The sequence below is a fragment of the Eriocheir sinensis genome, chromosome 28 (genome assembly GCF_024679095.1).
Source record: "Eriocheir sinensis breed Jianghai 21 chromosome 28, ASM2467909v1, whole genome shotgun sequence".
Lineage (NCBI taxonomy): Eukaryota > Metazoa > Arthropoda > Malacostraca > Decapoda > Varunidae > Eriocheir > Eriocheir sinensis.
The window spans coordinates 8092133-8111903 of NC_066536.1; the positions used below are offsets into that span (position 1 = coordinate 8092133).

At 44.1% G+C, this 19771-nt stretch overlaps 1 protein-coding gene and 1 long non-coding RNA gene across 2 annotated transcripts in view; both read left to right on the forward strand.

Annotated features, from left to right (window-relative positions):
- LOC127004465 (annulin-like) overlaps positions 1 to 19771 on the forward strand; it is a 53104-nt gene that overhangs the window by 12526 nt on the left and 20807 nt on the right. Inside the window, exons 2-3 of the mRNA XM_050872207.1 lie at positions 18509 to 18706; positions 19166 to 19284. Coding sequence (XP_050728164.1) covers positions 18509 to 18706; positions 19166 to 19284 — 317 coding nt within the window. The remainder of the gene's footprint in view (positions 1 to 18508; positions 18707 to 19165; positions 19285 to 19771) is intronic.
- LOC127004467 (uncharacterized) lies at positions 11200 to 15200 on the forward strand. Its single transcript, XR_007757840.1, has 3 exons — positions 11200 to 14459; positions 14556 to 14747; positions 14793 to 15200. It is a non-coding gene; the product is annotated as an uncharacterized LOC127004467 (long non-coding RNA).

A 19771-nucleotide genomic window follows, 5' to 3' on the forward strand; every position in this document is an offset into this window, starting at 1 on the left:
CTAGAAGCAAGGGAGAAAAAAGAAAAATTAAGATGAAAGCAGATATATAATACTTTCGTCCTATTTAAAACAACAACAACAACAACAACAACAACAACAACAACAACAACAATATTCAAAGGATAATAAAAAGGGGGAAGAAAGAATTAAAAAGAAAGAAATACAATACCTTCACCCGTTTTAAATTATCACAACAACAACAACAACAACCGCAAAGAAAAAAGAAAACAAAAAACAAGAACAATAGAAAAAACAACTACAAAAAAATAACTAGTAACAGCAACCTCTCTTTTGGTCACTCTTCTAAACTGTTTATTATAGGGGCAATGATTAGCTGGTTTATTTTTTTCCCATCAATGTTTTCTGTTTTTACCCTTGAGCTGTTTCCTTTACTATAAAAAACAATATGATAACCCACAACAACCAGAAATAGTAACAATACCCAGGTGCCATACCCAGGTGCCAGGTGCCAGCAGAAGAACCCAACACTCCCTCTCCCTCTCCAGGTGTTCCCCTCCTATGCTAGCGATCAAGGTGGCAATGCACTGCGGCCGAGGTGTGGGTCGAGCGCCCATAATGACAGTGACGCTTGCTTTTTCCTTTCCTCGCCACCACATAAATAACCCTTGCTTTACGGGCCGTCGCTGAAGCCGATCTTGTGGGGCTAATTTTTAAGTGCTTGATGGGTGAGAGAGGCGGCGAGGGAGGGAGGGAGGGAGGAAGAGAGGGGTTTGTGGTTAAGGGAGAGGAGGGTGAGTGGTGGTGGATCGTGGGTGGCAGTGTCTGGGTTCATTAAACTATGCGAGAGTGAAGGAGGAGAAAGACGAAAGGAGAGGAGTGAAGGAATGGAAGGGAGGGAAAGGAGGGAGGAGAGAGATGGTAGGAAAGGAAGGTAGAAGACAGAAGGAGGGAGGGAATAAACGAAGGAAAATAAAGGAACGGGAAATTAGCTCATTATAATATCAACATTTAAAGATAACACACTTAGAAAAATATTCATGTTTGCTTTAACACGAAAAACAGAAAAGAGAGAGAGGGAAGGAAGGAAAGGAAAAGGAGGAAGAAGAACGAAGGAACGAGGAAAAGGAAGGGAAAGAGAGGTAGAAAAGAGAAGGAAAGGAGGGAACGAAGAAAAGAAGTGGAAAGGGAGGTAGAAGAGAAAAGGAAGGGAGAAAACGAAGGAAAGGAAGGGAAAGGGAGGGAACGAAGGAAAGGAAGGGAAAGGGAGGTAGAAGAGAGAAGGAAGGGAGGGAACGAAGGAAAGGAAGGGAAAGGGAGGTAGAAGAGAGAATGAAGGGAGGAAACGAAGGAAAGGAAGGGAAATGGAAGTAGAGGAGAGAGGGAGGCAAAGAACGAAGGAAAGGAAGGCAGAAGAGAGAAGGGCGGAAGGAAGGAAGGGAAAGAGAAGTAGAAGAGAGAAGGAAGGCAAAGAACGAAGGAAAGAAGGGAAAGGAAGGTAGAAGAGAACAGGGAGGAAAAGAACGAAGGAAAGGAAGGGAAAGGGAGGCATGCGATGTAGTGCACGGTGGGGGTTAGGATGGAGAGATAAAAGGGGGAGGGGGAGGGGGAGGGGGAGTTGAGGGGGAGGCCGTAGATATTTGTGGCGTGGGTGAGAGAGAGAGAGAGAGAGAGAGAGAGAGAGAGAGAGAGAGAGACGAAAAAAACATTACATCTTGCCCTTCTCTTGTATCTCAAACCCTCTTCTCACACCCCGAAATTGACCCTCTCTCTCTGTCTCTCTCTCTCTCTCTCTCTCTCTTGCATGTGTGTGTGTGTGTGTGTGTGTGTGTGTGTGTGTTAAGCGTTGTTTAGTCTGCGGGATAAACTCGTCGGGGTATTCTGGGTTGGATGTTGATCGTGAGGCCCCAAAGAGTTTCCCACGACTTGGTAATAACGACGTTTTGCTCTTCTGCGCATCTCTTCTGCGCATTACCTCTTCTTCCCCAGAGGCACCTCAATGGAGACTATAATTATGATTTTGAGTCTTTGGCACTCCAGAGAGAAAAAAGTCGGAGGAAGGGAAGTAAGGAAGGAAAGGAAAGGGAGGTAGAAGGGGGAAGTGGAAGGGAAGGGAGAAGTGACAGAGGAAGGGAAGAAACGAGCCAAAGGAAGGGAAAGGGAGGTTGAACTAGAAGAGAGGAGGGAAGGAACGAAGGATAGGAAGGGATGAGAAGGTAGAAGAGAGAAGGAGGGAAACAACGAAGGAAAGGAAGGGAAAGGGAGGTATAGAAGAGGGAAGGAGGGAAGGAACGAAGGAAAGGAAGTGAAAGGGAGGTTGTACAGCTAGAAGAGAGGAGGGTAAGAACGAAGGAAAGGAAGGGATGAGAAGGTAGAAGAGAAAAGAAGGAGAGAAGGAATAAAGAAAAGGAAGGGAAAGGGAGGGAGAAGAGAGACGGAAGAAGGGAAGGAACTCGAGCGTGTGAGTGATTGACTGATTGACTTGTTGGGTGACCGGCTGATTGGCTTGACGGACTGCTTGTATGGCCGACCGTTGGGCTGGCGGGCTGGCTGGCTGGGTGTTTGACTGGTGGGCTATTTGATGGACTGGATGTTGACTCACTGAATGGCGGGCTGGTTTCAAATAACTTAGGATCTGTCTGACTGCCATGCTGACTGATTGGGTGTGGGCGGCTGTTTCCTGACTGACTTGTTGGCTGACTTACTGACTGACTGACTGGCTGACTGACTGGCTGACTGACGGACTGGCTGACTTACTTACTGACTGACCGGCTGACTGACTTGTTGACTGACTGACTGCCATACTGACTGATTGGGTGTGGGCGGCTGATTTTCTGGCTGGCGGACTGGATGACTGACTGACTGACATACTGACTGACATACTGACTGACGGACTGACTGACTGACTGACTGACCAAATGATTGTGATCTGCTCATTTCTTAGCTGGATAACTGACTGACTGAATGATTTACTGGCCGCTTACTTTACTGAACAAGTGGTTGATTAACTACATGGCTACCTAACTGGCTGACTCAAGTACTGGATGGCTGACTAACTAGCTGACCCCTTTACTGGATGACTTGCTAACTGGCTGATTTCATGGCTGGATGGCTGACTAACAAGATGACCTCATTACTGGATGGCTTGCTAACTGGTTCTCTTCATAACTCAATGGCTGACTAACTGGCTGACCTCTTTACTGGATGACTCGCTAACTGGCTGACTTCATGGCTGGATGGCTGACTAACAAGATGACCTTTATTCGATGGCTTGCTAAATGGCCCTCTTCATGCCTCAATGGCTGACTAACTGGCTGACTTCATAACTGGATGGCTGGCTGTCTTTGTGGTTGAACGAGTGGCTAACAAACTACATGGCTATCTGACTGACTTCTGGATGAGTGAGTGAGTGTGTGTGGGTGAGTCAGAAGCCGCTGGTCATGTGTGCCTGTGACGCTGGAGATGAGGTGCGGGTGTACAGTAACTCTGGTCGCTAACACTGCCCTGACCCGCCTTGTAAGCTGCCTCCACGCCCATCTGGTCTGCCTCCTAGAGTGTGGGCGGCGAGATGGTGATGGTGGTGGTGGTGGTGGTGGTGGTGATGTATGAGTGGGTGTGCTTGTTATGGTGTTGATAAAGGTGGAGGTTGTGGTGATGATTTTACTGGTCTGAGTTTTGGAAATGGTGGTGGTGTTGATGGTGGTGGTGGTTGTAGTTATGATAGTGGTAGTCGTGGTGGTGGTGGTGGTGGTAGTGGTGGTGGTGATCCGATATAGTCCCCCTCTTGTTAGTTTACACTCCTGCTCATGATGCTTCACAAGACCCATCATGGTACAAAATATTAGCTGCCTTCGAAGTCACAGGGGGCGAGAAGGAGGGGGGAGGGGGGGAGGTGTTGAGGGAGGGGGGGGGGGTGAAGGGGGAGTCACGGTTTTAATTAAAGGAACGCAAATGAACTGTCTGCAACTAACGAAAACTTGCAAGGAGTATCAACACACACCTAAAAATAACACACACACACACACACACACACACACACACACACACACGTATACGTCCAATGCATCAGAGTGGGTGAATTTACGAACTGCCATCATAACAAATAAAAAAAAATACCTAGTCGATAACTTAGACTTTATGGACGCCCAGCAAGAGCTACAGTCAGCCTCAAAGACTATAAATCCTGCCCGAGAAAACGGTCGAAAACAAACGGTATATAGAGTTCATAGCTTTATTTCTCTTCAGGTTTCACTCATTCACTTTTCCATCGTTAATTAGGTTGTCGTTAATTTTGAGACCCCTGAACTAACTCTCTCAGAACATATGCCTTGAGTCTCCCCTCGTCCGTCCGCCCAAGAACTTAGTAATTTGAAAATGATCGAAAAAATCCGGTATGTACAGCTTCAATTCTCTTCAATTTACGCTCATTCTCCATTCCATCGTTCATTAGAATGTCGATAATTTTTGGACCACTGAACTAACTATCTTTAAACACATGTCTTGAGTCTCCCCTCCTCCGTCTTTTCCTCCTTCATCTCTCCGTACACCGCGCGCTTAGTAACTCTTCCCCGCACGTCTTTTTGCACCTTCGAGCTATGGATGGCACTTGCCGAATGAATGCCTCTGCACATTAAACGTCAGGAAGGAATGTGGATGGCTTATCAACTGTCTCACTCTCTGGCTCTCTGACTTTCTGGTTGGCTGACGGCTGCTTGGCTACCTATGTGGTTCCATGGCTTGGTAGATGGTTGGCTGACGTAATGGGTGTCTGTGTGGTTACCAACCCTTCCCCTCTCCACCAGTCCCATTACCAATCCTTCCCCTATCCACCAGTCCCATTACCAATCCTTCCACTATCCACCAGTCCCATTACCAATCCTTCCACTATCCACCAGTCCCATTACCAATCCTTCCCCTATCCACCAGTCCCATTACCAATCCTTGCCCTATCCACCAGTCCCATTACCAATCCTTCCTATATCCACCAGTCCCATTACCAATCCTTCCCCTATCCACCAGTCCCATTACCAATCCTTCCCCTATCCACCAGTCCCATTACCAATCCTTCCACTATCCACCAGTCCCATTACCAATCCTTCCCCTATCCACCAGTCCCATTACCAATCCTTCCCCTATCCACCAGTCCCATTACCAATCCTTCCCCTATCCACCAGTCCCATTACCAATCCTTCCACTATCCACCAGTCCCATTACCAACCCTTCCCCTATCCACCAGTCCCATTACCAATCCTTCCACTATCCACAAGTCCCATTACCAACCCTTCCCCTATCTACCATTCCCATTACCAATCCTTCCCCTATCCACCAGTCCCATTACCAATCCTTCCACTATCCACCAGTCCCATTACCAATCCTTCCCCTATCCACCAGTCCCATTACCAATCCTTCCACTATCCACCAGTCCCATTACCAATCCTTCCCCTATCCACCAGTCCCATTACCAACCCTTCCCCTCTCCACCAGTCCCATTACCAATCCTTCCCCTATCCACCAGTCCCATTACCAATCCTTCCACTATCCACCAGTCCCATTACCAACCCTTCCCCTCTCCATCATTCCCAATACCAACCCTTCCCCTATCGACCAGTCCCATTACCAACCCTTCCCCTCTCCACCAGTCCCATTACCAATCCTTCCCCTATCCACCAGTAACATTACCAATCCTTCCCCTATCCACCAGTCCCATTACCAACCCTTCCCCTATCCACCAGTCACATTACCAATCGGTCGCCTCTCCACCAGTCCTATTACCAACCCATCTCCTATCCACCAGTCCCATTACCAACCCTTCCCCTATCCACCAGTCCCATTACCAATCCTTCCCCTATCCACCAGTCCCATTACCAATCCTTCCCCTATCCACCAGTCCCATTGCCAACCCTTCCCCTCTCCACCAGTCCCATTACCAATCCTTCCATTATCGACTAGTACCATTACCAATCCTTCCCCTATCCACCAGTCCCATTACCAATCCTTCCCCTATCCACCAGTCCCATTACCAATCCTTCCCCTATCCACCAGTCCCATTACCAACCCCTCCCCTCTCCACCAGTCCCATTACCAATCAATCCACCAGTCCCATTACCAACCCTTCCCCCATCCACCAGTCCCATTACCAATCCTTCCCCTATCCACCAGTCCCATTACCAATCCTTCCCCTATCCACCAGTCCCATTACCAACCCCTCCCCTCTCCACCAGTCCCATTACCAATCAATCCACCAGTCCCGTTACCAACCCTTCCCCCATCCACCAGTCCCATTACCAATCCTTCCCCACTCCTCCAGTCCCATTACCAACCCTTCCCCTCTCCCCCAGTCCCATTATTAACCTGTCTGCTATCCACCAGTCCCATTACCAACCGTCACCTATCCACCAGTCCCAATACCAACCCTTCCCCTATCTACCAGTCCCATTATCAATCATTCCCCTATCCACCAGTCCCATTACCAACCCTTCCCCACTCCTCCAGTCCCATTACCAATCATTCCCCTATCCACCAGTCCCATTACCAACCCTTCCCCTATCCACCAGTCCCATTACCAACCCTTCCCCTCTCCACCAGTCCCATTACCAATCATTCCCCTATCCACCAGTCCCATTACCAACCCTTCCCCACTCCTCCAGTCCCATTACCAATCATTCCCCTATCCACCAGTCCCATTACCAACCCTTCCCCTCTCCACCAGTCCCATTACCAATCATTCCCCTATCCACCAGTCCCATTACCAATCCTTCCCCTCTCCACCAGTCCCATTACCAATCATTCCCCTATCCACCAGTCCCATTACCAATCCTTCCCCTATCCACCAGTCCCATTACCAATCATTCCCCTATCCACCAGTCCCATTACCAACCCTTCCCTCTCCCCCAGACACAGTACCAATCATTCACCTCTCCACCAGTCCCATTACCAATCCTTCCCCTCTCCACCAGTCCCATTACCAATCCTTCCCCTATCCACCAGTCCCATTACCAATCATTCCCCTATCCACCAGTCCCATTACCAACCCTTCCCCTCTCCACCAGTCCCATTACCAATCCTTCCCCTATCCACCAGTCCCATTACCAATCATTCCCCTATCCACCAGTCCCATTACCAATCCTTCCCCACTCCTCCAGTCCCATTACCAACCCTTCCCCTCTCCCCCAGTCTCATTATTAACCCGTCCCCTATCCACCAGTCCCATTACCAACCCGTCCCCTATCCACCAGTCCCATTACCAACCCGTCCCCTATCCACCAGTCCCATTACCAACCCGTCCCCTATCCACCAGTCCCAATACCAACCCTTCCCCTATCCACCAGTCCCAATACCAACCCTTCCCCTCTCCATCAGTCCCATTACCAACCCGTCCCCTATCCACCAGTAAGGTTGAGTGCATTTTAATAACTATAAAGCGAAAACGAATTCCTAAGCCACCACCATCTTCACTTTATCTTTTCTTTGTTAGTTTGTTCGTATCGGTTTCTTTATCTGCCTCGAAAATACACTGTTATGTTATGTTCTTTTGTCAGATGTTAGGTTGAGTGATTTTGGATATCTATAAAGCGACAACGAGCAGTACAGAACATACCCTTATCCTCGAGTCCAATATCCTTACGTCCTTTACTTTTCCTCCCGCCTCGAAAGGTTGTTTTGTGTTCCTTCTTATTGTAAGGTTAAATGTTTTGAGTAACTAAGAGTAGGCAACGAGTAAGACATACCAGCCCAGAATACCTAGTCCACCCTCACCTCTGTTTTTCCATTAGGTTCTTCTGCCTCAAAAGAGTACCGTTATGATCAGTCTTGTTGTCAATAATAATGTTTCAGGTAAGGTTTAGACTCGGTCATCTCATTAAACGTAGAACAAGACACGCCTGGCTGTATCGGTTCTCTGCTGGCAAACACACACACGCGTTTATCTCACTGGCTTCGTCCCTCGCCCCATCCCCCTTCCCTCTCCCTCCCGTGATCCTACCCCAACCCTATCCCTTTCCTACCATCCGCTCCTATCTTTCCTAGTCCCACGCTGCTATATCATCCCCTCTCACTCCTGTCCCATTCCCATCACTCCCATTCCCATCATCCCTCTCAATCCTGTCCCATTCCCATCGTTTTTCTTGTTACCATTACCGTTTCCATTACCCATTTCCCATCGTTTTTCTTGTTCCCATTCCCATCATTCCCATTCCCATCATCCCTCTCACTCCTGTCCCATTCCCATCCTTTTTCATGTTCCTTCTTCTCCTTCCCACACCACGTTCCTCCCTCCCTTCTATCCCAGCCCCATCTCTTCTCCCTTCTTTTCATACTTCTCATCCCTTGTTCCTCTCCCCCTCCTATTCAATCCCCATTTATTTTCTTCTGTCTTCTCCTCAGTCCTTGGTCTTTTATCACTCCTTCCTATCCCATTCCCCTCCTTTTTCCTCTCCATCCCCTCCTTCTCACTCCTCTTGTCGCCCTCTCGTCTATCCTCTCTCCTTTCTTTCCTATCCACATCCCTTTTCCTCTCTCATCCCCTCTTCATTCCTCACGTCTATGCCATTCCCCACCCTCCCTCCCTCCTATTCTCTTCCCATTTTTTCTCTTCTCCCTTCCCCTCCTCATTCCTTTCGTGTCCTACTCCTCTTCTCACTCCTCACTTCTCTCTCTTGCAACCCTTCCTTCCCTCCCTCCCTCCCTCTTTCAGACAAGTGCATGGTGACTCACTTTGTATATACGTACATCTTCCTTTCACTATGCATACAGCGCGTGACAGTGGTACTAATATTTTTTTTTCGCTCCCTTGTATCACGGTGAAGAAAAATTAAAATAAATACCAACCTAGCTACAATTCGTGGATGGATTTGGCCCCTCCCCGGTCGTCCCCCCCCCCCCCCTATCTCACGCTTAAAGGGACGCTCTTGTTTTTTTTTTATTTTTATGTTTTATCCCACTCCGATCTTCATGTTTTGCCAGACGGGTGAAAATATATGTGCGTTGGTCGTGTGTTGGAAATCGTTTGAAGTGTCACCCCACATCCCCCTCCTCCTCCCCCTATTTCTCTCTCTCTCTCTCTCTCTCTCTCTCTCTCTCTCTCTCCTCCCATTTTCCCATCCCCATCAATCCATCTCTTTCCCAAACCACACTTTTGTCTTTCCTCCATCTCCTTTTCCTCTTCCACCGTTTCCTCTTCCGCCTTTTCCTACTCCACCTTTTTCTCCTCCTTCTCCTTTTCCTCCTTTTTTAACTATTCCATCTTTGTTCTCCTCTTACGCTTTCATCTTCTCCTCCTCCTTTTCCTCCTCTCCACTTTTCTCTTCTTCCTTTTCCTCTTTTTTCTTACTGTTTCCTCTTCTTTTTTGTCCTCTTATTTCTCTTCCATCTCCCCCTCCTCTTCTTCTTCCTTCTCATTCCTATCCTTCTCCTCTTTCTCTTTCTTCTCCAACGTTTTCTCTCCTCCTCCTCCACCTTCTCACTCCTGTCCTTCTCTTTCTTTCTCCAGCTCTTCCTCTCCCCCTTCTCCCCTTAAACCTCCTCCCCCAATCCCATCTTTCCCTCCCTCTACAATCTACATCTTTCCCAACATCCCATTACCCTTTACCCTTTACTACACCACATCCTGCCTCACCTCGCCCTCGCCTCTCCACCCGCGGGTCACGAGGTGCCCGCGAGGCCATGAGTCAGTGGAGGCCTTGTGATCCCTGCTTGATAATTGCCTGGGCGCGGGAGGGAAGGGTTTATGTGAGGCCGCGGGGGACAGGCGGTCATGAAGGCGAGATAGCGAGGTACAGGGAGGAGTTAGAGGAGGAATAGGAGGAGGAGAGGAGGAGATGCAAGAGTAAGAGGACAAAAAGAAGAGGGTATAGTTGGATAAAGAGGAAAAGGAGGAGGATGAGAGAGAAAGTAAATGATTAGGAAAAGTTCGCAAGGGAGAAGGATAGGGATGAGGAGATAGAAGAGGAGAAGATGGAAGAGTTAGAGGACAAAAAGAAGAGGGTATAGTTGGAGAAAGAGATAAAGGAGAAGGAGGAGGAGGAAGTGGAAGATAGCGAGTTTATCAATCTTTTACATTTTTCAGTTACTTTTATTTATCAGTTTGTTTTTCGTCTTATTTTTTTTTCTTTCTTGTGTATTTTTCTTTTTCTTTTTATATTTAACCTTTTCTGTTTTTTATATATATTTTTACTTTTCTTTTCTTTTTTATATCTTCTTATTTTCTTTTTACCTCTTTTATTTGTATTCCCCTTTTCTTTCTCTTCCTTATCCTTCCTTTTCTTATTTTGTGTCCTTTCTCTTTTTTATAGCAATTCATTTTCTCAACTTTTATTTGTATTTCCCTTTTCTTTCTCTTCCTTATCCCTTCTTTTTTCATTTTGTTGTACCTTAGTTGCGTGTGGAGGAGAGGGTCATGAAAGGGTCAGGTCAAGGTGAAATAAAGACTTGAACTTAGAGCCTAAAGAGGAGAAGGGGGGAGGGGGGAGAGTCCTTTATACACGAGACACTCTGACACGAAAAAAAATATACGTATGATAAAAAAAAAAGCTTCCCCATGTAATGTATAGCTATAAAATATTCTGCTTTAATTTGTAACTTATATAGTGTTGATGTGTAATGCGATCAAACCCTGTCTTTTTATCTGTGTGTGTGTGTGTGTGTGTGTGTGTGTGTGTGTGTGTAGGCATGAATCTGGCTGCTTAGTTAGAGAGAGAGAGAGAGAGAGAGAGAGAGAGAGAGAGAGAGAGAGAGAGAGAGATTGCTTTAATGCACTCAATCTCCAACTAGCGAGAGATGACCTTGCTAGTCTGAAAGAAAAAAAATATCAACACACACACACACACACACACACACACACACACACACACACACACACGTATCAGGTTTCATATCACCTTTTATATTGTTTCCTCTTTTTTTTTTTTTTTTTTTTGAACCGTTACGTGTTTAAAATTCTAACGCGAGGATCACATTCTCTCTCTCTCTCTCTCTCTCTCTCTCTCTCTCTCTCTCTCTCTCTCTCTCTCTCTCTCTCTCTCGCGCGCTCGCTCTCTCTCTCTCTCTCTCTCTCTCTCTCTCTCTCTCTCTCTCTCTCTCTCTCTCTCTCTCTCTTCCTACCCTTCCTCTCCCATCCCTTCTCTTACTTCCTTCCTTACCCCTCCCTTCTCTTCTCATCTTTATCTCCCCTTCTCATCTATCCCTTCTTTCTTCCTCCCCATTCCCTTATTCCCTATCCCTCCTCTCCCTTCTCTCATATTTTCCTCCCCTTCTCACCCATCCTTTCCCGTTTTTCCCTATCCATCCTCTCCCTTCCATTCTTTCCCTTCCATAATCCTTTCCCTCTTCACGCATCCCTTCCTCTCTCTCCCCATCCCCTATCTCGCTCACATAACTCGGTCCAATATTGTTTGTTCAAAGCCGTGTCTGGCCGATTCCCACGCGTGTTGTTTTTTCGTCATCATAAACCTTTTAAATAGACTGCACAAACGAGTGTGTGTGTGTGTGTGTGTGTGTGTGTGTGTGTGTGTGTGTGTGTGTGACAGTGAACTTGGGAAGGGCACTGTTTAGCCTGGCAGTGTGTCCAACGCGGAAGTCTGTGTGTGTGTGTGTGTGTACTTGCAGCCGACTCAGCGCTTATAGACACTCTCACCCCCACCCTTTGTCTGTCTGTGTGTGTGTGTGTGTGGTCAGTCCGCTGTCGCAAAGCTCAGCATCTCGAATCATCACAACACTAAGCTGCTGCTGTCGGGGAGGAGGTGCAGAGGAAGAAGCAAGGGTGAGAGGTGGAGGGGGGACAGGAGATGAAGGACAGGGATGGTGTCTATTCTTGATATGATTTTTTTCTTTCTTTCTTCTTCATTTTCTTTTTTTTCTTCTTATTCTTATTTATATTCTTATTCATATTCTTCTTATTATTATCATCTTGTTTTCCCTCTGTCTTGTGTTTGAGGGTAAAAAACAGAAATGGAAAAGAAAGGACGAAAAAATAAGAATAAGATACTCAAAGAGGAAATAAAAACAAATACACAATCGTCGGCAGCAGTGGTTCTGATATTTTTTTCTTGGCATGAGGGTAAAAAGAGAATAGTGAAAATGAAATGAGGCATTACTATAAAGAAGAGAGAGATTTATTTTTCTATAGAGAGAGAGTGTGTGTGTTGGGATGACCTTTCTAATCTAATAATATGGCGTTGTTGTTGTTTTTTTGTAAGAACCGAGGCGCATATTTGACGGCTGTGAAAATAAAGGCAAATCAACAGTTAAATTTATTGATATAGTAATGTTTACGTAAGGTGTCGGCATTAGTGAAAGGCAAAGCTGAGAAGAATGAAAAGTAAAAATGAATTACAGCTACTTATCTGTTTTAAGACGTAAAATGAAAGTAAGGAAAACTTGAAAAAAGGTCATGTCTCTGTTGTGTCTGTTCCTGAGTCTTTACAGGTTACCTACTGTTTAGTCCGCTGGTTGGTGAAGCGTCCCGGCCAGCCCAAAGCCCAAAGCCCAAAAACAATAGTGGTGGTGGGCTGGGGGGTTTGTAGTAATTAAAAAGTGTCCGCAGCAGTGAAAGGAAACAAGCAAGTAAAATAAACAGATAGGCAAATAAAAATGATAGAAAGAAAAACAAGAAAAAGCCTTGAAGACGGTTAAATTATCGCCATATATTTTTACTACGTGCTCAAACACTTGCCAAGAAAAATAAATAAAATAGGTCGTCTCCATAAGGTCATATTTGTATATACTAGAATTCGTCCCCAAAATAATCCACAGAAAACTGATTTCTGTAACTGTTCTTTATTATGACAATGTATTTACACACACACAAAAAAACTAAAAACAGCTTGAAAAAAAAAATCTCCATACGGCCTTTACATAATTATATCCTTTAGCACAGGAAAAAATACACACAAACAGAATCATATAAATACTCTTAAAATTATGTCAACCTGCGATTCATTCATTCCCAGAACTCCGTCATAACGATTACACGAGAGAGAGAGAGAGAGAGAGAGAGAGAGAGAGAGAGAGAGAGAGAGAGGAAAAATAGTTAAGCTCCATATGGTCTTTTCAAAGCATTCACGTAAAGAAAAACACGAAGAAAGAATACTAATAGGATAATCTTGTTATGCTCGTCAATGTTAAGAAGGTCTTTGTGCGGGGCTTCAAACACCGAAAAAATATCAACAGGAAAAAAAAGGAAAGAAAAACGCGAGTAAATACGAATGCAAGTAAATGAGATTCACGAACCAGAACGAATAAGCACAAGAAAAAGAAGAAAATAATAATAAAGTAAAGATCTTTGTGCGAGGCTCCAAAATCCAAGAAAAGAGGAAAACAGAAAAAGAAAGAAAAATACGAGTGAATACAAATACAAGTAAATAAAAATCACAAACGAGAACGAATAAACACAAGAAAAAGAAGAAAATAATAATAATGTAAAGATCTTTGTGCGAGGCTCCAAAATCCAAGAAAAGAGGAAAACAGAAAAAGAAAGAAAAATACGAGTGAATACAAATACAAGTAAATAAAAATCACAAACGAGAACGAATAAACACAAGAAAAAGAAGAAAATAATAATAATGTAAAGATCTTTGTGCGCGGCTCCAAACATCCAGGAAATTAAAAGACAAGAGGAAGACAGAGAAAGAAAGAAAAATACGAGTGAATAAAAATACAAGTAAATAAAAATCGCAAACAAGAAGGAAATGAACTTTTAGAATAATTTAAATAAAATGAGTGGAAATGGCATTGAGCAGCTCGGAAGGAAACACAGAAAGAGAGAATATATAAACAGCCATGCAAGTTTATTCCTTTGCCTGGAAACATTAATAATAACATGGACGATGAGATAAATTTAAATAGAAAGGGTGGATTGAGCAGCTTGGACGGAAACTCAGAAAGAAAGAATATATAATAGTTATGCAAGTTAAGTTTCTTTGCCTCGAAACATTAAGAACAACATGAACGGTGAGAAAAAATAAAATAGAAGGGGTGAGTATAGCATTGAGCAGCGGAAGGAAACCCATAAAGGAAGAATATATAAATAGCCTTGATGCAAGTTAAGTTCCTTTGCTACGAACCAACAACTAATAACATAAACGGTGGAAAAAAAACAAGTAGAAGGGGTGAATATAGTGTCAGCGTTGGGTAGTTCGGTAGGAAACCCAGTAAAAAAGAATATATGAATAGCCATGCAAGTTGACGAAGAAAAGGTGAATCCTAGCAAATTTTAAATGTTGGATAAGAAAACACAGAGAGAGAGAGAGAGAGAGAGAGAGAGAGAGAGAGCACCCATATAGATTTCGTTGTTCTAACCCTAATAATTAAACGTCCCAAAGCAGTAAAGAGAAAACCAGGCGTGAATAACATCAGTGGCTGCCTCAGAAGAAATAACAAAGAAAGGAAAAAAAGAAAATAAATATCTCAGATTTAGGTTAGGGATGGAGGAAGTTTTGAAAGGTGGGTGAGAGAAGGATAGCTAAAAGAGGAAGGAAGTTCAGAAAAATGAGAGAGAAGAAGGATAAGTGAGGGAGGAAGGAAGTTTGGAAAGATAGGAGAGAGAAGAAGGATTGGTGAGGGAGGAAGGAAGTTTGGAAAGGTAGGAGAGAGAAGAAGGATAGGTGAGGGAGGAAGGAAGTTTGGAAAGATAGGAGAGAGAAGAAGGATAGGTGAGGGAGGAAGGAAGTTTGGAAAGATAGGAGAGAGAAGAAGGATAGGTGAGGGAGGAAGGAAGTTTGGAAAGATAGGAGAGAGAAGAAGGATAGGTGAGGGAGGAAGGAAGTTTGGAAAGATAGGAGAAAGAAGAAGGGTAGGTAAGGGAGGAAGGAAGTTTGGAAAGGTAGGTGAGAGAAGGGTAGGTGAGGGAGGAAGGAAATTTGGAAAGGTAGGTGAGAGAAGGGTAGGTGAGGGAGGAAGGAAGTTTGGAAAGGTAGGAAAGAGATATAAAAAAAACTATAAAAAAACAATAAAACGTGAATAAAAACAACCTCGGGGCCTCAAATGCAAGATTACTAAAAAAAAAGAAAAAAAAGATCTAAATATAACAAATTTTACATGGCTCAAACACACAAAGCATCCAATATGAGGACAAATAATGGAAAAAGTAATAAAAACAGAATCGTTCAAGACAGCTGGCGACGTCTGACAGCGCTGCACACAAAAGCCTCGGCAAGATTCGTGAGATCGTAAGACTTCGTGACGACTCCAAAGTTTACGGTCGTTGTCGCACGTAAAAATAAACCGATTCCTTAAATTTAGATGACTGAAGGAGGAGGAGGAGGAGGAGGAGGAGGTGAAGTGGTGGTGGTGGTGGTGATGGTGGTGGAAGTGGGCTGTGCGACCGTCGGTGTGTGTGTGTGTGTGTGTGTGTGTGTGTGTGTGTGTGTGTGTGTCCTCATCTGGAATTTATGAGCAGAACGTTTTCGCTTATTATCGTGTTAAGAGAGAGAGAGAGAGAGAGAGAGAGAGAGAGAAGAGGAAAAGCAAGAGAAAGAAAGAATAAGGAAATTAGACGAGTAAAAGAAAAAGAGAAAAAAAGAGAAAATTAGAAAAACGGAGAAAAAACGATATAGATAGAGAGAGAGAGAGAGAGAGAGAGAGAGAGAGAGAGAGAGAGAGAGAGAGAGAGAGAGAGAGAGAGAGAGAGAGAGAGAGAGAGAGAGAGAGAATGTTACCAAAGAAACATAGCACCGATTATCCACCGATCCGTGACTATTTTTCCACACACACACACACACACACACACACACACACACACACACACACACACACACCACCCTGCAAAACCAATTAATGATAGCAAAGCACACGACCAACACAAGTCCATTCCTTATCTAAAATGAAGCTGTTTGCGTCTCATTAATTATTCACATGCGATACAAGGCCACCCAAGATCAAGGTCGCACGTATACCACTGTTGCTACACTGCTAACACCTTTGCCTTTTATGGAGCGAAAGATACTGGGGGTCATAGGGCGAGTTCCACAGTCCAATACCGCAAGTTCGCAAGCTCCCAAACCAAACACAAAATGCAGCGAAAATTACCTGTATCGTGTTTGGAATTGATATGAAAAGGATGATATTTAAGCGAAGTGCACAGGAAGTCTCTTTAGTATCTTGCATTGAGAAGAAAAAAACGGATTATTGTGGAGGATATAGTTTAGTTTGGGCTCTTGTATAATGACCTTGTGTTGGACTGTCGAACTGGTCCATATTCTTAAACATATTGACGCCAGAGCATACACACACACATTTGACAAGGCTTTCGTAGGAGTTTCGGGCATTTGCAGGGGAACTTTTATGACCCTTCTGGTACTTTGATCATTCTTTAGTGCCATGAACCTAAAAGAACACTCCTTAGAACCCAACTGATGTCCCTTTCGGCCTTTGGAAGTAGCTGATGTGAAAGGCGGAAGCATCTGAAAATACCGACCCTATGTTGGTGAGCCTTAGAAAAAAATATGGTTAGGTGTATTGAGAGGAAAGTGAGTGAGAGTGGAAATGGAGGGAGGTATGAAGCGAGCAGGGAAAGATGGGAAGGTAAGGGAGGAGGGAAGGAAGGAAGGAAGGAAGGAAGGAAAGAAGAAATCGAGGAAAGAATGAAACAAGGAAAAATGATAGAAAAGTGAGGGGACAATGGAAAAGGAGGAAGGGAAGAAATAAATAAATCGAGGAAAGACTGAAATAAGGATAACTGAAGGAAAAGAGAAGGAAAGAATGAAAGAAGGAGGGAGGGAAGGAAGAAAAAAACAAGGAGTGAAAGAAGGGAAAAGGGAAGGAAAATGAAAAATAAATTATAGAAACCAACGAAATTATGGAAAAGGATGAAATTACAACGAAAAAAATAGGAAAAATGATGAAAGAAAACAAAAACAAAAATAGAACGATGGAAAAGAAGGGCGAAAGAAAGTTAGAGAAGAAAGATAATAAGGAGTAAGGAAGTTAAGGAGTAAGAGGAGGAGTAACTTACACACTTAGTCCTCCCAAGGCGACCATTGCCCTAGACTTTACAAGACGTTGGTGCTGAGGGGCCTGTATGTTGGGGGGTAGTGGGGGGCGGAAGGGGGTGCTTATCTCTCTCTCTCCCTCTCTCACTCTCTCTCTCTCTCCCTCTCTCACTCTCTCTCTCTCTCTCTGCTCTTCTTTATCCTTTTGGTCTGGCTCTCTTTCTCCTTACCATTAATATTCTCATTCTTTTCTTTATTTCTTTTTCTCTTTCCTCCTCTTCCAATTTTTTTTTCATTTATTCGTCTTAAGCTCATTCCTCCGCCTCCTCCTTATTATTATTATTATTATTATTATTATTATTATTATTATTATTATTATTATTATTATTATTATTATTATTGTTATCCCTCTCTCCCTCACTGTAGCTAAAGAATAAGATTAATCGACTGTTGGGAATACTCACGCCATCCTTATATGGTCTGATAATGTGTGTGTGTGTGTGTGTGTGTGTGTGTGTGTGTGTGTGTGTGTGTGTGTGTGTGTGTGTGTTTAAGCCTCATTATTTTTTTCTTGTCAGGGAGTTTATAAAGTTTGTGTTAATCATTATGACTTTGTATTATGACCTGTGGTAGTGGTGGTAGTAGTAGTAGTAGTAGTAGCAATAGTAATAGTAATAGTAATAGTAGTAGTAGTGGTAGTAGTAGTAGTAGTAGAGGAAGTAAAGTAGTACCAGAATAAGAACAAACAGTAGAATTTCCATTTATAGTATGTATAAAATATTTTATTAAATCAATATTCTCTACTATGTTTTCTGTACGTTATATTTTACATTATCTTCCCTCTCTCTTCGGCGGCGGTGGTGGTGGTGGTGGTTGGCCTCCCAGCTGTAGGGGAGCACGGTATGTAGCTGTGGTGTGACATGCATGCGACCTTCTTATCTGTGTTGCCCGGAGTGTTGATATTAGTGTGCGTCTTGACGGGGCATCAGGGGGCGTGGCCTGGACGAGGGTGTTGATGTTTTGGCTGAGCACTAACCTATGAGCCTCATGCACGGGATGACTAAGCAGTGAATCATTTCCCCATGAGATCGTTCGTTACGCTCTCTCTCTCTCTCTCTCTCTCTCTCTCTCTCTCTCTCTCTCTCTCTCTCTCTCTCTCTCTCTCTCTCTCTCTCTCTCTCTCTCTCTCTCTCTCTCTCTCTCTCTCTCTCTCTCTCTCTCTCTCTCTCTCTCTCTCTCTCTCGATGGATTGATTGATATACTCATTTATTTATTTAACTTTTTTATGCTTCGTTGAGCTCAAACATCTATCATTTATTTATCCACTGGTGTCTGGCAGCTTCTTATCCTTAGTGTGTGTGTGTGTGTGTGTGTGTGTGTGTGTGTGTGTATTAATGACATGAATTAACAACTACTACCATTTCAACTTCACTTCTTAACTGTTACAAACTCCATCACTCACTCCTGCACTATACACTCCCTGACCTTTCTACGCAACCCTACATCACTCATTTCTCAGTACACCTCACAACCATGCTATCTAATTCCTTTTCAATCACTCCCTATTCCATCCCTTCATCAGTCTTCGCAACCCCACGTGACTGACTCCTTCTCCCTCGTCGGTGCAGGCATTCTGGCAGTGTGCGAGTGGGGGCTACGGGTCGCGGAGAACGGGGCGGCCCACCACACCGACCAGTATGACCTGATGAAGGGTGATGTGCCCCGCCTGGTGGTGCGCCGCGGCCAGCCCTTCACCCTCGTCCTGCACACCAGCAAACCGTACAAGGACGACGCCCACAAGATCTCCCTCGTCTTCTCCGTCAAGGGTAAGGAGGAGGAGCTGAGAGGGGTAGATCATTGTGTGTGTGTGTGTGTGATGTGTCTTGTTTTGCGTTTGAAATGGTTTGTTATTGAGTTATTATAGTTCGTTTTAGTGTTCCAGTCGATAGCAATGCTCGTCTTATTAAACCAGCTTTGTTTTTGTTTTTATTTTGACAGTTGTATATACTTTGTTTAGATATATTAGTACATTTGTTTTGTAAGTAGTAACATACATTTTACATTACATTGTTTCTGTTAGTATGAATAGTAAAGAGGAATATAGAGTTAGTTCATATATTAATACATTGTTTTGTAAGTAGTAAGTAATGAGATACAGTTAGTTTAGACGTTAGTACATTGTTTTTGTAAGTAATAAAGAGTAACATACATTTCGTTCAGACATTAATTAATACAGATTGTGTGTAAGAAGGGCTTGCTGACCTCTGACTCCTCCCCTTCCCCAGACGCCACGAACCCCAACTTCGGCAACAACACGCTGGTGGGGGTGTGCGTGGGGCTCGAACCGGTGAACGGGTGGTCGGCGAGCGTCATCTGCACCACGGACAAGGACGTCACCCTCACCGTTAGTAGCCACGCCGTCAGGAGGGAAGGGAGGGTGGGAGAAAAGGGCTGGAACTGACCGTAGATTGACTAAGAGAGCATTCTGGGCCTTTTTTTTTTTTTTTTTTTAGGAGTGATTCGTATTTTTAAACAATTATTACGCCTATAGTTTTTTTTTTAACGTGTCAGATTAGTCGTAGATTGACTAAGAGAGCATTGTAGGCCTTATTTTTAGGAGTTATTCGTATTTCCAAACAATTATTACGCCTATAGGTTGTTTTTTTACGTGGTACTAATCTTTACGAACAAATAATGAGGCTGATTTGTCTTTTTTTGATCCGTTTTTCAAGGCGTGGTTAGCTGGGTTTAGTAATTCTTTTTATATCTCTGTTTACGACTTGGTTTATGAAATGTCGACTCAGCTGTGCAAATCCAACACTTCTGACTAAACCGAAACCCTCTGTCTAATCTCGCATCACTTCCTTCCAGCGATGCCAAATTATCGTACT